This window comes from Crinia signifera, chromosome 1 (assembly GCF_055691185.1).
Source record: "Crinia signifera chromosome 1, ASM5569118v1, whole genome shotgun sequence".
In the NCBI taxonomy this organism is placed as follows: Eukaryota; Metazoa; Chordata; class Amphibia; order Anura; family Myobatrachidae; genus Crinia; species Crinia signifera.
This window is the reverse complement of record NC_139217.1, coordinates 226,700,195-226,720,869: the sequence shown is the minus strand read 5'-3', so window position 1 is coordinate 226,720,869 and position 20,675 is coordinate 226,700,195. Positions and strand designations below refer to the sequence as shown.

General features: G+C 44.6%; 1 protein-coding gene across 1 annotated transcript in view; it reads left to right on the top strand.

Moving 5' to 3' along the window:
• MATK (megakaryocyte-associated tyrosine kinase) overlaps window positions 1–20,675 on the top strand; it is a 139,106-nt gene that overhangs the window by 28,280 nt on the left and 90,151 nt on the right. The window contains exon 2 of the mRNA XM_083179349.1: window positions 9,065–9,144. Within this exon, the coding sequence (XP_083035475.1) occupies window positions 9,136–9,144 (9 nt within the window). The 5' untranslated portion in view covers window positions 9,065–9,135. The remainder of the gene's footprint in view (window positions 1–9,064; window positions 9,145–20,675) is intronic.

Sequence of the window (20,675 nt, the reverse complement as noted above, 5' to 3'; positions counted from 1 at the left end):
CCATGCAGCAAGTGTTTGGGTCCACATATTTTGTAAGTTAGGAGAGAGTGCAGAATAAAGGTAGTGGGTTCTATAGGATGTTCTACTTAGCATGTTTAAAAGTTTTTGTATAGGATCAGTTTGAGGGGGAAGATAGATGGGGGAGTGATTGAATGTAGTGTTTGAGAAAGTATGCAAAGAAACATTGACAACCAGCCCTTTATCAAGACCTGTGAAAATGTTATGAATGCCATTTATTTGTGTGTATGATATTATTTCCTTTGGACAGATTGACACCAAAGTCTTTGCGATTATTGGACAAGTGCAGACAGATGCGGCAGTGATACCTTACCTAGGTGCTCGTCTAAGGGCTATAGATCCCCACTGTATGCAAGTATTTAGAGAATAGATGTCACTCCGTGTCTTGTGCAAAAAAAAAGATTTACTGTCGGTCAACGCTGTTTCAGGCACTTGATGACGGGTGGAGGCCAAGACCCGTCTATTCTCTAAATACCCGGTTATAGAAATCAAATAGAAGGTGGGTTCAGGGTGCGCTAAACCTTTTCTTATTGAACAGATTAATTCAAATTATAGTAAAACAATTTAATAAAACTGCCCACAGGGCATTGCAGTATACAGAAAACGTTTATGTGATACAATTACAGTGAATCACTAACAAACAGTATCCTCTTAGACAGTTGATATATGGTCAAGATGGATATCTCAATAAGCCCATTAGACGAACGCGTTTCGTCATTAACATGACTTCATCAGGGGCACGATGCAACAGTTGAACAAGATGATCACACTGTGGGTCACAATACATATGTATAAATACAAACGAAATGGATTTTGTATTTATACATGTATAAAATTATTTTACTATAACTTAAATTAATCTGTTCAATAGGAAAAGTTTTAGGGCACCCTGAACCCCCCTTCTATTCCATATATAAACACCGTGAGGATGCGGCACTCCACAGTTTCAGTTCCAGAGGCGGGTGCAATACACAATCTGTGTTATACAATCCAACAAGAAAGCAGCACTCCAGCCAATTGATGTATAGAAAACTTTTTAGTAAATAGTGTAAAAATTACATAGCAACATTTCGACACAAGCGTGTCGTCATTAGGCTCACAGCAAACAGAAATAAACAGCCCTTAAATACCTTAAGACCCAGACCCTGAACACAGGAAATCCTCCTCGCTCTGCAAGTTTGCAGATGGACACCATGATCGAGGTTATGATCGGGACCAACTGATGAGCACTAAAACAGGATATCCTGATGACAAATACACGTTATCTGAAACGTTGATCACTATCCCGTTGTACGGAGTATTTATTTCTTATTATCAAGCCAAGAGTGTCACACCACAAGATTCTCTATCCATTACCCTGTGAAGGCACAGACTGCAGCTAAACAGCGTTACATGGGAGTGCCAGACCTACAAACTCTCTCTCTCTCTCTCTCTCTCTCTCTCTCTCTCTCTCTCTCTCTCTCTATATATATATATATATATATATATATATATACACACAGCAGCTTTTATGGGGCTATTCCGTCATTCTAATAGGGAGTACGGTACTCCCTCATCTTTGCAGCCACCGCTTGTGCCAGTTACATTAGCTGTTACGCGGATCACGATTGTCCCCTAGCATGCTCGCTTCGCTCGCCGTGTTTTGGGTTCGGTGGCTCATTCCATTCCACTTCACTTGCCACAACTTTACTAAAGGTAATCGATGGTGTGGGCACAGGAGGGTGGCCTGGAGCCAGAAAATAACCCTCGCCGTACGCTACATAAGTTCCCTAGCATAAGCGGTTGCCGCAAAGATGAGGGAGTACCAGGAATACTTATGCCCCAGCTCATGGGGCATGTCATGCTCCTGTACGATGCACTAAACATGTCCCTAACATGCTGTGGTAACACCCCCCCCCATGGGCCCTGGGAAGCTGTTGTACCGGGCCCAAGATTTCTCTTGGCAGCCCTGGGCATGCGTTATAAGTGTCAAGAAACAATGGATTAAGTATTATAGTGGGTGGGATGTGTCCTTTAGGTATGTGTAGGAGGGTATTGGTAGAGTATGGGTAATTTAGAGCATCATCAAGTTCAACTATGGTATATGTATCTGTGTTCTGTAACCAATACAAAATAAATCTAAATAGGGTAGCATAATAGTAGGCCTAGGCCACCATTATCTCTGGAGATTTGTAGTTTATGGCAAGCGATTCATGATTTACCAGCTTTCCACAAAAACTTGGAGATGGCAGTATGGATAGTCTTGATGTCTGCATTCCTCAAGTGTATGTGAAACATTTGCATAGTGTAAAATAGTTTGGGGAATATAATAGATTTCATTACAGCCATTCTACCTAAAAGGGATAATAGCTGACCAATAGTTTAATAATTGCGGAAAGTAGAAATTAAGAGGTGTGAAATTAAGTGAGTACAGTTTATTCAAGGAAGCCGGGATATGTACGCCTATGTATTTAAAATGTGAACTATTTCAATAGGATGAGTGTCCTGGTTTGCTGAAAGGGAGGAAATATCAACTGTAACATGAAGGAGTTCAAACTTATCAATGTTTATTTTGTATCCTGAAAATGAGCTAAAATTACTTATGTGTCAAAATGACTGGAGAGAATGATCTGGGTCAGATCCAAAGAGCAGCATTTCATCGGCAAAGAAGGCTAGGCATAAATCTAAGGGGCCCATTTTTATTCCATGAAGGGGAATGACAAAGGGCAATGGCTAAGGGTTTTAAGGCAGTGACAAATAGAAGAGCGGACAAAGGGCAATGTTGACTAGTATCAAATGATTCAGAAAGGTATCCGTTACTAAGGATTTGGGAAGAGAAAATTTGTAAGATGTATGTATGAAAAATATAAAGCAGGAAGGAAATTAGAATTTTGACATGGTATCAAAAAGGTGAGTCCATGACACCATATCAAATGCCTTCTAAGCGTCTAATGATAATATTGCCATCGGAGCTTTGGATGTTTGGTAGTATAATACATTTCTGATTAGTACTCTGCTAATGTTTATAACATCATTTCTTCCCATTATAAAGCCAGTTTGATCTAAGTGAATAATGTATATTGGCAAGAATTGTTGTAAGTAGTTTGTAGTCAATGTTGAGTAAAGATATGGGTCTGTAAGACCCAGGGTTGCTTAAGTCTCTTCCCAGTTTGGGGAGAACATTAATTATAGCAGAATTAAATTATTGAGGGGTCATTTCCTTGTCTAAAATGTAATTAAAGACTCAAGTCAAGACAGGGATTATACAAGGGGACAACAATTTATAAAATTTGACTGAAACACCATCGGGGCCCGGGTTTTTCCTACTTTAAGGCCAGCAATACCCAAACGTACTTCTTCCTTTGTGATTGGGGAAATTAAGGCATTATGATATGAGCTAGCAACTGTTGGTAAGGAAAGATATTCCCAGAATGAAGAAGAAGAAGCAGTGGCATTGGATGGGGAGGCTTGACAAAGAGCGTCATAAAAATCTCTCATGTCCTCAGCGATTTGTTTACTAGAGGAAGTTTAAGTGGGCATTTACCCATTTTATTTCCAAAAAATCAGTAGTCCTTTTGGAAGGAATAACTAGTTTCCAATTTGGAAAAGAATGCATCATAAGTAATTTTGGCCTTTTGATACAATTGTTTGGTATTAGGAGAATGGTTATAAATAAAGGCATGGAAAGTACCGTTTAAATGAGATTGAGCCTGGATGAATTCTTGCGTGATTGATTTCTTCTAGGCAGCAACATATGAGATGATTTGACCTCTGATAACTGACTGCCAAAAAAGCCATAGGATTGTCCTCTAAAGAGGTATCATTTTTGTGGAAGTAATCCATCCACACTGATTCCACTTTGCTATGAAATTGCAACAAATTTGCCAATGCATGTGGATATTTCCATGAGATAAATAGGCCAACATCCAAATGCATCCTCAGGGAGAACCCTATCAAAGCATGGTCAGATAGCTTCAATTTTAACTATTTTAGGGAGTAGAGTTGTGGAGATAAACATGTAGTCTATTCTTGGGAGGGCACCATCGGCTGCAGACAGGCAATTCCTTCTCTAGAGGGTGTAGGCAGTGACATAAATCTTATAATTGTAGTCGTCTCATAAATACTGGGATACCAAGGGCGAGATGTAATAGGGTCCGAATTTGTGATGGAGTGGTGGGTATAGAGGGGTCAGTAATGTAGTGGTGGTTTTAGAGGGGTCAGTAATGTAGTGGTGGGTATAGAGGGTTCAGTAACGTAGTGTAAGGTATAGAGGGTATACCCATCCTTTAGCAGCCCCACCCCGCTCTGCCACACTTAACTGGCAGCCATAAAGTAGGCAAGCCTGGCATAAAGTTGCATATGCATAAAAAAAATACAGGGAAGGCCACAACTGCATGCAACTCAGATTCTATTAGTCAGGATCCACCCCTTCTTGACAGACTCCACCCCCTCAACTCCCCCACCCCCAGGCTACTTCCATAACTTTTCCAGGCAGGTTCTACATCCCAATCCACCCCTGGCAATTGTTGCTGGTGCTGGTGCCCATACTATACCACACTATGGTAAAATTCTAAATAAACTACATCTCCCAGTAGCACTTGATACCAGGAGCTCCCAGCAGTAAGGACCATTGGAAGCTGTAGTTTATTTTGAGTTTGAGCACTGTATTGCAGTGCGAGCTAAACCAGACAGCTGGTTGAAAGTGACACCCTCTGTTGAACACCTCACTCACTGCCTGCCTATTAGATTATCTCCAACCATCATAGTTCCACATCCCATGGAGTCACTGCCCTTCTTCTGTCTGAAACAATTTGATTGGATATAGCGCAGGTTAATCTGCCTGAATTCTCTTCAGACAGTCATACAGTATGCAGCCACGCATAATTCAGCAGAAATATAATACTGTTGTTATATTTCTGCTTAACCCTTTAAGTGCCAAGTGACTTTGTCGAAATAGTTGTGAAAATTGGCATCCCCCCCGACTGACTTTTATTAAAATGGATTGGCAGCCTAGAGCAGTGTCAGACATAGCATACATTCAAGGTCCCCCACACTGCGCACATATTGGCCCGGCCTGCACACTCTACCACTAGCTGGCCAGCAGCAGCCGCAGGGCAAAGCAGTGCCATGATTTGTGGGTGGAAAAATATGCACATCACTAGATTTTAGGTAAAATATGCAATAACCATGGGCGGATTCAGAGAGGGCACCCGGGCACGTGCCTCCCCTGTCATTTTAGTTCATTTTGTAGCTGAGGACCAGGGCTTTCCAATGAGTCATGTCGCTACCCCCCCCCCCCCCCCCTGGGAACCGGAGATATCGCCTGGCAAACCTGGAACATTTTCCCCATAGGATAACATGGGACCCGTTAATTCAAACCCCCACCAAGTTCCGACGGTTGCCAGTTCCCCCACTGGCATCACAGAAGCTCGTGGTTGATATCATTCGAACCCAAATTGCTGGACCTTCAATCTAATACCAAGCTGGGATATATTGGTCAATTGTATAATTATTATATTATGGGTAAACCGATTTTTAGTATTTTTGAAATGTAATTTCATGTCCTTTGAGGGCAGATTACGCTGGAACCAAACGGGACCAAAATCATTCGAAGCCCACTGAAAAGTTCTTTAAATGATACTTGTCTCATGTAAATGGATCAGTTTGTTCCGAAGATATAGCCGGTTAAATGAGATAGCCGGTTTAAGGGGGGATGGGGTGGTTTGCTCTCCCCCTCACAGCACAAAATGCAGGGACTAGGCTGGTGTAAAAGGGGCCAACCCAGGAATGCATATTCTGGTAAAAAGGGGTATTATTTCAAATAGCCGGGACCTGCAGTACTCTGAATACAGCAGGGCAGCTTCCTGCTCTCTGCCCGGCTATCAATGACTGTCACTTCTGCCTGGCGGCGGGTGTCCCCTAGTTACCGCAAGCATGTATTCCCCCTAGGCAATGAGCATGTAATCCCACGTGGCAACAAGCATGGAACCCTTGGCAATGAACATGTAGGTAAGCAGCACTTATGTTGCATAATTTTTAATAGGCATTATGGTGTTTGGCATAATACGTAATGGACATAATGGCGTGCGGCTTAACATGTAATGGACATTATGGTGTACATTTTTAATGTGCGCCTTTTGTGCGCAATGTCCCTGTTTATGAAGCATGTTGTGAATGTTGGCTTAATCTGTGTGGCATTATGTGAATTTTGGCTCTATCCATGTGGCATTATGTTAATTTTGTCTCAATCCCTGTGGCATTATGTGAATTTTGGCTCAATTCGTTTGGCATGTTATGAATTTTGGCTTAATCTGTGTGGCATTATGTGAATTTTGGCTCATTCCATTTGGCATCATGTGTAAGGGGCAAGTATAATGGGGTCTAGTATTTAGCTGCATAATGTGTAGAAGTTGTATATGGTGTGGTACACTACACTTAAAGACATGCCCCCTTTTGAGTGGCCACACCCCTTTTCCAGAGCGCGCCTTTGGTGTGGGCACAACTACATCCTTCACTTTTATCGCCAAAGTGGGCCTGTGTACTTTAAACGTCAGGGCCTATTTTTAATCCCATTTCCGCCCTCTCTCTGCTCTCCTCTCTCTTGTCACTCTCTTAGCATGTACAGTACACTGGCACCACACCCCCCTCCCCCTCCCAAACCCTCTCCTATCATGGTGTCCCCCTGTCATTTTCTCCTGGATCGGCCCCTGGCAATAACCCGTGAGAATCGGCAAAGTATGCAAATAAATATACACATATGGAAATGCATATAATCCTGTCTTTAGTTCTGAGGTAGCACACTATTATATTTTATGAAACACTTCTCTTTAACTGATTATCTCATTTACAGCTGCTCTACTAAAATAAGTAGTGACTGTCAAATTGTATAGATCATTACACTTGAATTATAGAAATTGGTGGCATATATAAAACAATTGGCCCATCTAGTCTGCCAACGTACACACTAGGGTTTTTTTTTGTTGACAGTTAACATACCAGTATATGTTTGGATTGTTGGAGGAAACCAGAGTATGCAGAGGAAGCCACTGCAAGCATGGGTAGAATATAAAAATTCTAGACAGTTAGGGTCATGGTAGAAATCAAACCTATGACCTCAGTGAAGTGCGATAGTCATGCTAACCATTACATCATCCATACTTTAAGACATAATAAAGCATATTGTTTTGTATAGCCGCACTTTTTAGACTTTATAAAGGATGATCACTAAGGCTAGGGGTGGTATTGTCCACAAGGGGATTTAGTGTAAAATCCCAAAGGTTCAGAATCCAAGCAGAGGAATCCTTATATAAATTATTTGGGTTAGGTGCTAGTGGGAGGGTACGGCTTTAGAAGAGGAAGATTAGGAATCCCCCCCCCCCCCAGCTTCGGGTGAACTTTATGGTTGTGCCGCACCCCCCCTCCCCCACTTTCTCTTCCCCAACCTCACTGACTGATTCTTCCCCCCCACCACCACCCACACTGGCTCTCCCTACAGGAATATGGCCTGTTGAGCCCTTCAAGATGGTGCCGCAAATGGCTGTCTAGGAACTATGCATAACTGTACTGTCTCTGCGGTAACTTTACTGTCTCTGTGCTCTCTGCATCTATATCACCCAGGGTACTTCTAGCGTATTCCTGTATGTGTTCATATATCTGTCACTGTTTAACTGTACATAACTGGCTGTTGCACAGCAATCCAATCTAATTCATGGTCAATAAGGTTTATTCTGATTCTGTGTGAGAAGTGGGTTAGGGTTACAATATTTACCAAAATCCACTGGGATGATGCTGCTAGGATTCTGACCTTTGTCATGCTAAGAGTGTGTACACACGGTTCGATGTTCTGTGCGATCCGATGTACGATTCGATGTTTTGTCCGATTTTTACTTTTCCCTTTTTTTTTTTTTTCTCTACTCCTTAAGATATGCCTTAAGATATTCTTAAGATTTTGACTTTTTACCATACAATTTGCTATGTGATTTCCTATTTGATTTACTATGCGATTTCCTATGTGCCTTAAGATTTGCTTAAGATTTTGACTAAGCGATTTTGACTTAACAACAGGATGACTGACAGGGCCCTCGAAATCGTATAGCACATCGCATCTTAAGCATATCGCAAGGCACATACGATGCATGCGATATGCTTGCGATTTGTGCTAGATAGAGTGTGCTGCCCACTCTATCTCCCCTCCGATCTCTCCTTAAACGGGAGCGCGCATCGGGCTAGGAAGCCCTTACAATGCATACAATCAGTATGCGATATGTATGCGATATGGCTTCCGATGTTGACGATATCGTCAACATCGGAAGCCATATCGAACCGTGTGTACACACTATTAGCATCGGGATATTCTACCTTACAACGCCACTAGGACAGTAAGATTTGGTTACATATTTAATGTTTTGTTAAAATGTCAATATTCTTTTGTTCATGCTATTTTTTTATATACTGATGTCAAAGCCTGCTTATTTTCTCTCTCTCTCTCTCTCTCTCTCTCTCTCTCTCTCTCTCTCTCTCTCTCTCTCTCTCTCTTTCTTTTCTCGGCCTTATTCTAGTTCACTCTTTCTGACAAAATCCTTCTTAGATGGACAAAACCATGTGCACTGCAGGTGGGGGCGGGGCAGATGTTACTTGTGCAGAGAGAATTAGATTTGGGTGGGGTTTTACTTCGAAGTGAGATCTATATTGCAGTGTAAAAATAAAGCAGCCAGTATTTACCCTGCACAGAAACAAAATAACTCACCCAAATCTAATTCTCTCTGCACAAGTTACATCTCCCCCCCTGCAGTGCACATGGTTTTGTCCATCCAAGAAGGATTTTGTCAGAAAGAGTGAACTGGAATAAGGCCCATGGTTTTGTCCATCTAAGAAGGATTTTGTCAGAAAGAGTGAACTAGAATAAGGCCCTGTGTGTCTGTCTCTGTTTTTATTTATTTTTTTCCTCTACATCTATTCCCTACTTTCCATCTCCTTCCATCTCCAAATTTGTTTCTCTTCCCCATACAACATTTCATACTTCTCCATTTTCAACTTCTCCATATAACATTTCTATTTTGATATACAGGTGATTGGTCTTATGCTCCATAGGCGGCCTTATCCAAGACGCAAGATTCATTTTCATTTTGATCATTGACAATGTCTGCTGTAAGTAACCTACATTTAGTCTAGTATTCCTATTGCAGTGTTAAGTCTGTTAACAAGAGAACAAGGAAATGGAATGTGTACACTACCAGTTCGATGGTGTTAAATCAGTCTCTTTTTTTATTGCCATTTGGTAAAAATTTACAGATTTACAGACGAGCAACATATTCAGACTAAATTCTAACCCTCAGAGGCTACAAACAGGTTATATTGAAAGTATGACTTAAATATCAAACTGTAGAGGACATAAGGAAATGGAGGATGTAATTTATTTAATTATTTATTTACAGTTTCTTATATATCGCAGCAAATTCCATTGTGGTTTAACCTCTTCAGTGGCAATCCCGAGAATTTTCCGGGCTGTGCCTCAGTGCCCAGTCTGGCAAGCCCGGAAAATTCTTGGGATTGCCACTGTTTGGAGTCGGGCAGCGCTGCTGAGTTCACTCTGATCTCAGGCAGCGTCGCGCTGCCCAGCTCCCTCCCCTCTGCGGCATCGCCTCCTCCTCCCTCCTCCTCCCCCCTCCCCTCCGGGTTTTCAATAGAAGTCCCCGGCGCCGGCTTATGACAAGCCGGCTGCCGGGGACAGCGATGCGGTGGGGGGGTGACAGTTCAGCGGCGCTGCCCGGACCCAGGGGGGTAGTGGTGGTTTTTTTTAAAGGGAGCGCTCCCCATAAAAAACTCGCCCAGTGGGGAGCGCTCCCAAAAAACCCCCCACCACTGAAGGGGTTAATGATGACAACACTAAAAGAACAAACTGGGTAAAACAGACAGGCATAAGGGTGGGGGGCCCTGCTGCAAGAATGTAGAGCAGTTCTCCAACAATTATAAGTAGAACGGTGCCCTTCTAGTTGCTCCTAGCAGGTAGCACAATCATACCACTACACTGAGGATGGCACTCGGAGTAAAACAATCAGCAAGGCAACTTTGCTGATTGTTTGAATAGTGTGTGTGTGTGTATGTATGTATGTATGTATGTATGTATGTATGCACATGTACAGTATGTATATGTAGGTACTTGGTCACCCAGCAACGTATGAGGAAAACTGGCATGGCATCTTTTTTCACTCTGAGGCAAAAAAAAGTTGACGTTTAAAAAGTTCTGCAGTGCCATGCCAGTTTACCTCAAACATTGCCAGAAACTGGATGACCAAGCTATACTATAATGACAAAGGCACTCAGCCTGTTGAAACAGTTGATTGCACCCTACCCTGCAATAAAGGACAGGATGGCTCCTGTCTGGTACCACTCAACCTGTGCTGAAGCAAGTGACGTGCACCTGCGGCTGTTGCTGGTCTGTGAGATGGGATGCACCTGTGAATGCTTATTCTGAATGTTTTTGAGTTTGACCCACTGGCCATTCTCAAACATCATAGCTGGAGCCCTTTAATTTTCTCCGGGCAATTGGGATGAACTTACACCTCTGGCTGGGAGTTATCCACTGTGATACACTTCTATCTCTCGCTGCTTGGCAGAGGCCCATGGGGGAGATTCTCTAAGCTAGAAATGCGGTAAAAACCCCGTTATCAGGGTTTTTACCGCATTTTGGGATGCTGTAAGCCGGCGGGGGGCATCGCCAGAAAAATCTGGCGATGCCCCGTAGAAGCCAATGGGCTTCTAACGCAAGCCACCGCCGCCCCGCAACGACCCCCCGCCGCCCCGGACAGACCCCCGCCGCCCCCTCACCTGTGTCCGGGCAGCACAGAGCTATGCTGCCCGGACCTGTGACCTCCTCCCTGCACTGATCCTCTTCCGTGTGCAGGGAGGAGGAGAGCCTGGCGCAGCAGCAGCAGCACCGGGTGTGGGAGGGAGGGGGGAGCTGCCGGGACCGCAAAGGACAGCTCTTAATGCAAGAGCTGTCCTTTGCTATAATTATCGCATATGTTAGAACATATGCGATAATTATAATTGCGATGGGCTGCGAAGGGGGGCGGAGATTCTTAGAGAATATCCCCCCATGTGTGAGAGCTCTCCCCAACTTCACAGTCACTGCACATACTGTATGTCTGGCACCCTTTCCTCCCTCTGTACCTGTGTAAGAGCAATGGACTTTGCTATGATTGTGTGGGTCACCCATAATCACAGGTAGCTCCAGTAATAATTTGTATGTAAGGCAATAACTATCTCCACATTGCCTCTATTACAACTTTGCTATAATAGTGCATAGTGTATTAATCGTCAGCTGTATTGTTATTAATAAAACTTTGTTGAACCTTTTAACTAATGTATTTACCTCTCTTAAGAGAGATTTTAATGGGACAAGAGTATTACAATAATACTTACCTGAAAAGAAAAGAACTGACAAGCTTTTTCCTGGTTATTACACATGTGTAAGGGGACGTATAATGGGGTCCAGTATTTTGTTGCATAATGTGTAGAAGTTATATATGGTGTGGTACACTACACTCAAGGACATGCCCCCTTTTGCGTGGCCACACCCCTTTTCCAGAGCGTGCACAACTACATCCTTTACTTTTGTCACCAAGGTGGGCCCGTGTACTTTAAATGCCAGGGCCTATTTTTAATTCCATTCCTGCCCTCTCTCTGCTGTCCTCTCTCTTGGCGCTCTCTTAGCATGTACACTGGCACCACTAACACCTCCCCTCCCCCTCTCATCCCCTCTCCTATCATGGTGCCCTCTTGTAATTTTTTCCTGGATCCGCCCCTGGCGGCAGTGGGGCACAAAATGCATCTAAATCTATTTCTCACTGCCAAAATCTATAAAGCTTCTCTGGGCCTAGGTGGCCCCAAGCCATCTACTTTAAAATTACAATACCTGCCCTTCTACTTACTAACGTCAATGCTCAAAAGTGATGATAATTTGGCACAACAGGTGATGTATTGGGAGCCAATATTAGCGGGCAGGAAAAAGTCGCATTATAATGTCTGATTTTTTTTTCAGAAATCGAGCAATGACATCTTTAATGTGTCTTTAATACTAAAATTGCAAGTTAGATCTGACTTCTTACAGGTTATTTAGACCAGGAAGTGTCTTACAGTACATACTGTATACTGTACATGCCATTGTTGAATATTTCCCCCCAAAAATGCATCTAATTTGCATATATGCGAATAGGAAGCAAAAAGCAGCTCCTGCTGATTAAAATGCATTAAATAATAATATGCATCTGTATCGGCATACAAAAGGTTATTCTACACTGTAACCTAATTTGGTATAAAGATACAGCTGTAATTAGACATGCTGCGGCTGTATCTGCATACCAAAGTATATTAGGTTTTTTTACGGTTACAAATAATTTTTTTATGTTTATTTGTCGCAAATGTGCTATAATTGTTTACTTGTTATTGATTTACAACTTTGACGAATACAACTCACTGCTGTAATTATGTCCAACTTTCTAATTTGGATCAGTTGCATGCTAAACATAGGCAAAACTTCTGAATCCAACTTTTTACTGATTCAGAGCTGAAAACATCCAACTTAATCAGTTTCTGCTGATTAAAATTATATGCAGTATGCCTTTATTTTGTGTGCAACTGGTGCTGTATCTGCTATCTGCTGTAAAAATGCTATGTTATGTCCAATTTTTTGCAGTAATGTAACTATCATAGGTGCAGAAAGTGCAGCTGCTATGGGGCCCAGAGCTGAAAGGGGCCACCTTCCCTGTCACAGTTACATGCGTTGGTACTTATGTAGTATCTGGGCTGCCGATTTTGTGATTGTATGCCTTACCTTAAGGCATACAATCAGATGCGATGCGATGCGATTCGATGCGATTTTGCATAGGATTCAATGTTAAGAAGGTCCTGTTCATTTCCCCACTATCCAAGTGGGCATAGAGTTGATTTTCTATAGCGTGGCGAGCGCAGCGAGCCACCGAGCCCGAAGCGTGGCGAGGGGACGCATATTTCGTAAAAAGTATTCTGTGTCCCCTCGCGGGGCTCGCTACGCTCGCCACGCTTCGGGCTCGGTGGCTCGCTACGCTCGCCACAGGTTTATATCCAACTCCATGCCCACTTGGATAGTGGGGAAAGGAAAAGGACCCCCTTTTCCCATTGAATTCTATGTTAAAATGGACTCAGACCATTTTAACATTGAATCCTATGGAAAAATCTTGACCATCGCATCGCATACGATTTGGTCGCATGCGATGCGATACGATGCGATGCGATCCGATCCGATTTCTAAATCGGAAGCCCAGATACTACATAAGTACCCATGCGTTATATACAGGGGTGTAACTACCATAGGTGCAGGGAGTGCAGCTGCTATGGGGCTCAGAGCTGAAAGGGTCCCACATTATCTGTCAACATAACATGTGCTATATAGATTTTTCACCATTGGGTGAAACAAACAAACTTTGCTGTGAGGCCTACAAATTATCTATTTACACTACTGTGAAGACTCATCTATAATAGCATACTTCACCTACATAGTGAATGGTCCTAAAATAAATCATTAAAGTGTGCACATTCCACTGCCACCAGCCACGTTTTCAGTATGAAAGCTCGGGGGAAATTTACTAAGATCTAATGGGTAGGAATGGTTGAAATATGTACAAATTCAATTTTTTTATTTTTTAAACTCTTTATTTTTACAGTGGCAAACGACACAGCAAGAAAAATCAAACAACAGTACAGTGCTAAACCCGACTTTCTAGTGTGATCAGATACTGATATATTTTGCACTAAACTAGGTCAAACTGATGTGTCAACCACTGTCATTTTTTGTTTTTATAATATGTTTACAAACAATTGGTGAATCAATATTAATGGAGCGTGTAAGAGGGGTAAAGAACAGAGGGGGAAAAGCAAGGAGAGTTAGCAAGATGGGGAAGGGGAGGGGGGGGTGTTTCACTAACATGCGTATGTAACAGATTCCTTTTGTCGAGGGTCAATAACAGAGCGGCGGACTAGAACCAGCGATCACACCCCACCTGGGATCTGCCTCTGAAAGTGTGCCTACCAAGGGGTCCAGGTTGACACGAATTTCCCTACCGAATCATGTAGCAGCGCAGTGATATACTCCATGGAGGCTGCAAACCAAACTTTGTTAATTACAGACTGAATGGAAGGAGCAGCGGTTTGTTTCCAGTTTGTTGCAATCAACAATCTGGCGGAGTTAAGAATTTGGCCACATAGCTTGCTTTTATGGTTTACAGACCCCTCCACTGGTCTGCAAAGCAGAGCCGACAGGGGGCATTTAGGGATCGAGGAATCGAATATCGTACCCATGAGAGAGAAAATTTCGTCCCAGTAGGAGCTAATTTGGGGGCATTCCCACCACGTGTGTATAAATGTACCTTGTGAACCACAGTTCTGCCAACACTGATTTGAGCTGGAAGGGAATATACGGTGTATTACTGTGGGAACCATGTACCATCTAGAATAGACTTTGTAGGCGTTTTCCTTGATGTTTGAGTTAATTGAGGATTTAGCTACTTGTGTTTTTATTTCTGACCATTCTTCTTCCTCCAGAGTTACGCCTAGATCTTTTTCCCATGCGATTTCAAAAGGTTCTTTAGCTAGGGGTTTGTCTGCCAGAAGGAAGTCTAGTAATGAAATAGCTCCTCTTCTTTCTGGGTTGTACATACAAAACCGTTCGAAGGGAAGCGGTGATCTAGGTTTGGTAGTTTTGAGGAGGGAGTTGACAAAGCTTGATATCTGGAGGTAGTCGAAATGCCTAAGGTGCTGGTTGTCATATTTTTCACAAAGTGCTGCAAAGTTTTGGGGGGCAAATTCCCCTGTTATATGTGAGAGTCGGGTGATACCTGCCGAGATCCAGGGTTGTGAGTATGGTGACATGCATCCTAGGGGGAAGTCTGGGTGTCGCCATAGGGGGGTGAGAGGGGATGGGTAAGGTGCCAACTGAAGTTTCTTATTTAGGTGGTCCCATGTCTTTAACACAGAGTGGACACCGGGAGTGTCTAGTACCGAGGCTGGTCTAAGTTTCGGCGGTAGCCAGGGGAGGAAGCAAACAGAATGATAATCCACCATTTCACTTTCCAAGGCCACCCATTTCTTGCCACCCGCCCGCGCATGCCATGCTACCACGTGGAGCAGTTGCGTAGCCTGGAAATAGCGTTCAAACATAGGGAGGCCTAGACCTCCATTGGACGAGGACTTCGCAAGGCAGGTTCTATTTAGTCTGGGAGATTTGTTTGACCATATAAATTTGCCGCATAGAGACTGAATGGTTCGGAGGAAGGAAGTGGGGACCGTCACTGGGATAGTTTGGAATAGGTATAACAACCGGGGTAGTATGTTCATTTTGATCGTATTTATCCGGCCCGTCCAGGATATGCATAAGGGGGTCCAATTTATAAGGTCTTTTTTTATGGAGTTTAAAAGGGGAATATAATTAGCTTTAAAAAGTTGACCAAAATGTTTTGTTATCTGTATTCCCAGGTATTTAATCGATTGGGGACGCCAAATGTAATTGAAGTTTGATTCTAGTGTTTCCATAGTGGAGCTAGATAAATGAAGAGCCAGTGCTTCTGACTTTGAATTATTCACTTTGTGACCTGATAGATTACTGTATTGTGTTAGTGCGGCCTGTAAGTTTGGGAGTGAAGTCAGTGGGGAAGATATGGATAACAGGACGTCGTCTGCGAATAGGGATATTTTGTATTGGGAGCCCCGTACATTTATCCCCTGAATGTCTTGTTTTTTTCTGATGTGGGCTGCTAGTGGTTCGATACTGAGGGCATATAGCAGGGGGGATAAAGGGCAACCTAGTCTGGTGCCGTTTCCCAGATTGAAGGGTTGGGAGGTGATGCCGTTAGTAGAGACCACTGCTCTCGGTCCGTGATACAGAGCTTGTATGGCAGAAAGAAAGCTTCCCCCGAAGCCATATGTCCTCAGTGCATGGAACATAAAAGGCCAGGAAAGACGATCAAAGGCCTTCTCTGCATCTAAGGAAAGCATGATCGCTGGGGATTTAGTCTTGTTGATGTATAAGATCAAGTCAATAGCTCGTCTTGTGTTGTCTAGAGCTTGTCTTGTGGGGACAAAGCCCACTTGATCTGCGTCTATCAACGAGGTAAGATAGGAGTTTAGTCTTGTGGCCAAAACTTTTGCGAAAAGCTTTATGTCGGCATTGATGAGTGATATTGGCCTATAGCTTGTGCAACAAGTTGGATCCTTGCCTGGTTTTGGCAGTACTATGATTGCGGATTTCATTGAGTCAGTGTGGAACCTCTCCCCCTGCATGATTTTGTTGAATAACACCGCTAGTTGTGGAGTCAGTGAGCCTGAGAAAGACTTGTAATAGGTCATAGGAAACCCATCGGGGCCTGGGGCCTTCGACGACTTCTGTGTTTGTAATGCCCTAGTTAATTCATCTGGTGATATGGGGGAGTTGAGTGATTCGATGGCTGATTCCGAGAGTTTGGGGAGGTGACATGTGTCCAAGTATTCCTGTGCTAATGCTGATGGTAAAGAAGGGCCAGAAGCCGGTTCTTTCAAGTTGTAAAGGGATTTGTAGTATTTATAGAAGGAATCATTTATGTGGCCAGGGTCGTAACTAAGCGTGTGTTGGTCATTACGTATTGCATAGATAGTTTGGGATGCTCTCTGTGCTCTAAGTTTTGCTGCCAGGAGTGAGTCTGACTTGTTATTTTTCTCATAAAATCTTTGGCTTAAATACCTAAGAGACTTCTCTGTGCGTTCTGCTAAGATGGATTGCAGTTCCCCCCTGACCCCTTGGATCTGTGTAAGAACGGTGGGGGAGTGGGATTGTTTGTGTGTCTGTTCCAGTTGGGAGAGTTGAGAGGTGAGAGAGGAGATCTTTTCGAGTTTTTTTCCTGTGAGTGGCATATTTAATTATTGCTCCCCTGATCACCGCCTTGTGTGCTTCCCATACTGTGGGCATGGGGATGTCGTCTGTGATGTTAGATTGAAAGTAATCTTGAATCTGGGTGTTAATTTGATCTTTAAATTGGGGTATGCGAAGGAGGGTTTCATTCAGCCTCCAAGTCTGAAAGCCTTTTTGAGTACCCAGTGGGTCTATAGTAGCTAAGATGCTCGAGTGGTCTGACCAGACATTGGGAAGAATGTCCACTTTTAGCAGTGACTGCAATATACTACTACAACCCATAATCATGTCTATGCGCGAGTAAGTCCTGTAGGGGTTCGAGAAGAAAGTGTAATCTTTGGAGGTCGGATAGTGGGCCCGCCATGTGCCAAAGAGACCAGCCTCGGACATGTGTTTCCTAATGTTGCCCGGGGGGTGGCTGTGTTGATGCTGGCTCGTGGGGTTACTTTTGTCTAGGTCTGATGATATAACCGTATTAAAATCCCCGCCAATCAATAGTGTGCCTTTGCGGATCGTTTGAAGTTCTAAGAAAAGTTTTCGAAAAAAGAGCCCCTGTCCAGTATTTGGTGCATATAAATTCACCAGAGTCATGAAATGGGGACCTAACTGGCAAACCAGGATGATATACCGTCCCTCTCTATCTATTTTAGTGGTATTAATCTGCAGCGGTATTGTAGAGCGAATCATTATTGCAACTCCATTTTTTTGGGTGCAGTGGGAGGAGTATATCACTGTGGGGAACTGTCTGGAAACTAGTGAGGGATGTGCGTTATGCTTGAAGTGCGTTTCTTGTATGAACGCAATGTCGCCATGCAGTGAGTTGAGTGTGCGATATAGTAGGGATCTCTTGTGTGGGGTGTTTAACCCCTTGACATTTTGAGAGATCACGTTAATGGGCATGTTGGTGGGGTGCAAGTCGCCGGTCGACCGTCCTGCGGAGACTGACAACCAAGGGAGGGTAGATGAGAGGGGTGGAAGTGGGATAGAGAGGAAAACGTGAGAAAGAAATAGAAATGAGAGAGTGGAAAAGGGTGTAGGATGGTAGAATGAAGAAGAGAATCCTGGGGACCTCAGATGGGGGCCCGAGGATCTCCTTGAGCGGGTCCTTAGGGATAACAGGTAAGCCTAACCTGGTAAGCGAACCTAGTGGACCCGCTAATAGGGAGTGCTCACTAACTGTGAACTAAATAAATTTAGAGAAGGCAGGAAAGAGAATCCCAACCTTTGCAGTAGTCCCTAATAATGGAGGAGGGTGGCCGAACAGAGACAGTGCCTCAGCCCGTCCACCCGGAGCCAAAATACAGCGAGGCCTGCAATTGTTAACATTTAAAGAACTTGTGTAACATTTCAAAAGTAACATAGACCGCACAGATTACTAGTGAGAAACATCTATAACTGTGTGGATAAGGATCGGAAGGGTGCTTGTCCACTGCACCTAGGCGCAGGGGACAAGCCTTGTAGAGGACAACGTCCCCCACCCCAGAGGTAGTCTGTCAAGGAAAGTGTCAGCAGAAGGTCATCTGGTTACTCCTGTGAGAAACCCTAGTCCCTAGAATAAGTAGGAAAGCAAAAGACTACGAACTGGGGGACGCAGCCCATTAATACTTTACGTCAACTTTTGGAGGAGTCGTGCCAGTCTGGCTCAGGAACTCCCGGGGCCGCTGGCGGTCATACTGGTGTCTGCTTCGTAAAGATTGAGTCTGTGGAGCAGTTCTTTCCCCTCCTTGGGGTCCCTTACTGTGACTTGTCGACCATTCACCTCGACTATTAGACGGAATGGGAATCCCCATTTGTATTTATATCCATTATCACGGAGGGCCTTGGTGGTGTCTCTCATTTCTCTCCTTTTGATAATAGTAGATGGGGCCAGATCTTGGAAAATCTGTAGGTGGGAGTCCTCGAATAAGATATGGGGCAGCGATCTACAGGAGAAAGAAATCTGGTCCTTGACTTTGAATGAAAGGAATTTTAAAACGACATCTCGAGGGGGTTCCCCATCTTTTAGTTTTGGGCGTAGTGCTCTGTGTGCCCGTTCGATGTTTAGGGGCTGATCCTTTAGAGTGGGGACCAATTTGTAAAATAGACGGTGTAGATATGGATCGAGATCTTTGGGTGCGACGGATTCCGGGATGTTGCGGATGCGGAGGTTGGATCGTCTTTCCCTATTTTCAAGATCTTAATTTTTGTCGCGTAGGAATTTCACTTCACGGTACAGATAGTTTATATCCTGAGAGAAAACTTGTAAATGCTTGGCGTGTGATTCTACCCTGGTTTCCAGACCAGTCATGCGGGTGGAAAGGGAAGATATGTCTTTTCTCAAGTCAGTGAACATTTGTTGGAAGCTATTCGTGATGGTTTTACTAAACTCCGACATTATCGCCTGGATATCTTCTTTGGTGGCGAAGGAGGCGTCTGGTGAGATTGAGTGACCATTTGCGTTCATTGGTGAGGAGGGGGGAGAGTCTGATGTTGGGCCAGAGGCCGTGCGGGATAGATGTTGCATGATGCCCTGTTGGGCGTTTTTTTTGTTTTATTCTGCTGCTGCCTGGACATGGTGGTGAGAACAATATACAGGCGGTAAACTGGTATTAATTTGCAGAAGCTCCAGGTGGACAAGCATGGAGGTGGATTAGAACATCACTGGGGTTTGCATGCTCCTACAGGAGCTGTGACAAATTTGGGAGGACACTTTACAATGTAGAAAGTGTGAGAGCTCAAAAGCTGATTTTAAAGGGTGTTGCAGAGAAAGGCCTCTGGGTGGCAGTATTGTACTATCTATGAAGCAGTTGTGTTCGTGGGCACTTGGAAGTGATTACATTTTGTTAATATGTCCAGGTGTGTAATATTAACTCCTGAATCAGGCCCTTCACTGATTGTGTCAGAAAGTGAGTTTATACTTTGTCTTCTCCTGTGGCCCTTGGAGGGGGGGACCCCAACCCTTATTTGGTTACAGTTCTCTTAGGCAGTATAACCTTTCTTGAAGGGTGACAGCTCTAATCAGCCGTATAGTGGGGCAGGTGAATTTTGGCCAGTTGGGGGCCTTGGGGGTGCAGATTCCTGATATTCCGGGCCGCAGTCTCGGGCACCGGGTCTGTGGGCTACCCGGTCCCGATGCTGCGTGGTATGGCCGGGGGTGAATCACAGGATCTGATATATGGATTTGTGCGGCTGTGCCCAGAGGGAGCTCAGGAGGGGCCAGGTGTCACCTCTACCCAGGAAGGTGGTGCCCTGGGGATGGTCCCAATCCCAGGGGACTCAGATATCTGGGCTGGGGGAACTGGGGCACTCAGTACCTTTCACTTGGATGTGCAGGGAGGTCCGGCTCCAACCCTCCCGCAGTTACTGCGCCTTCCACACGCTGCCAGGCTGCCAGGCTGTCAGGCAGCTGCCGGCCGGATCCAAAATGGCCGCCGCGGCTGGAGAGATGAATGACGGCGGAGCCCCGGGCTCTCCCCAGGCAGCCTGCCAGGCAGGGTGATGGGGGTGCTCCGTCCCTGGTGTAGAGGGGGGCTCCGCTTGTCTCTGGATGCCCGCCGATGCGCTCCCGGTCCGGGGCGCGCCACGCGCGGGCAGTGGAGCTCGACCGCCGGAGGGCAGCCTGAAATTGAGGCCGCTGCTTCTCCTGGACTCCAGGCCGCAACCTGCGAGGCAGGATCTCTCCGGCCCCCGGCTCCGCAGCGCTGCGAGTCTCCTTACTGGGGGTCCCCGCCGGGTAAACAAGGTGGGTGCCTGGCAAGGGGTGAATTAGAATAGCCACAGG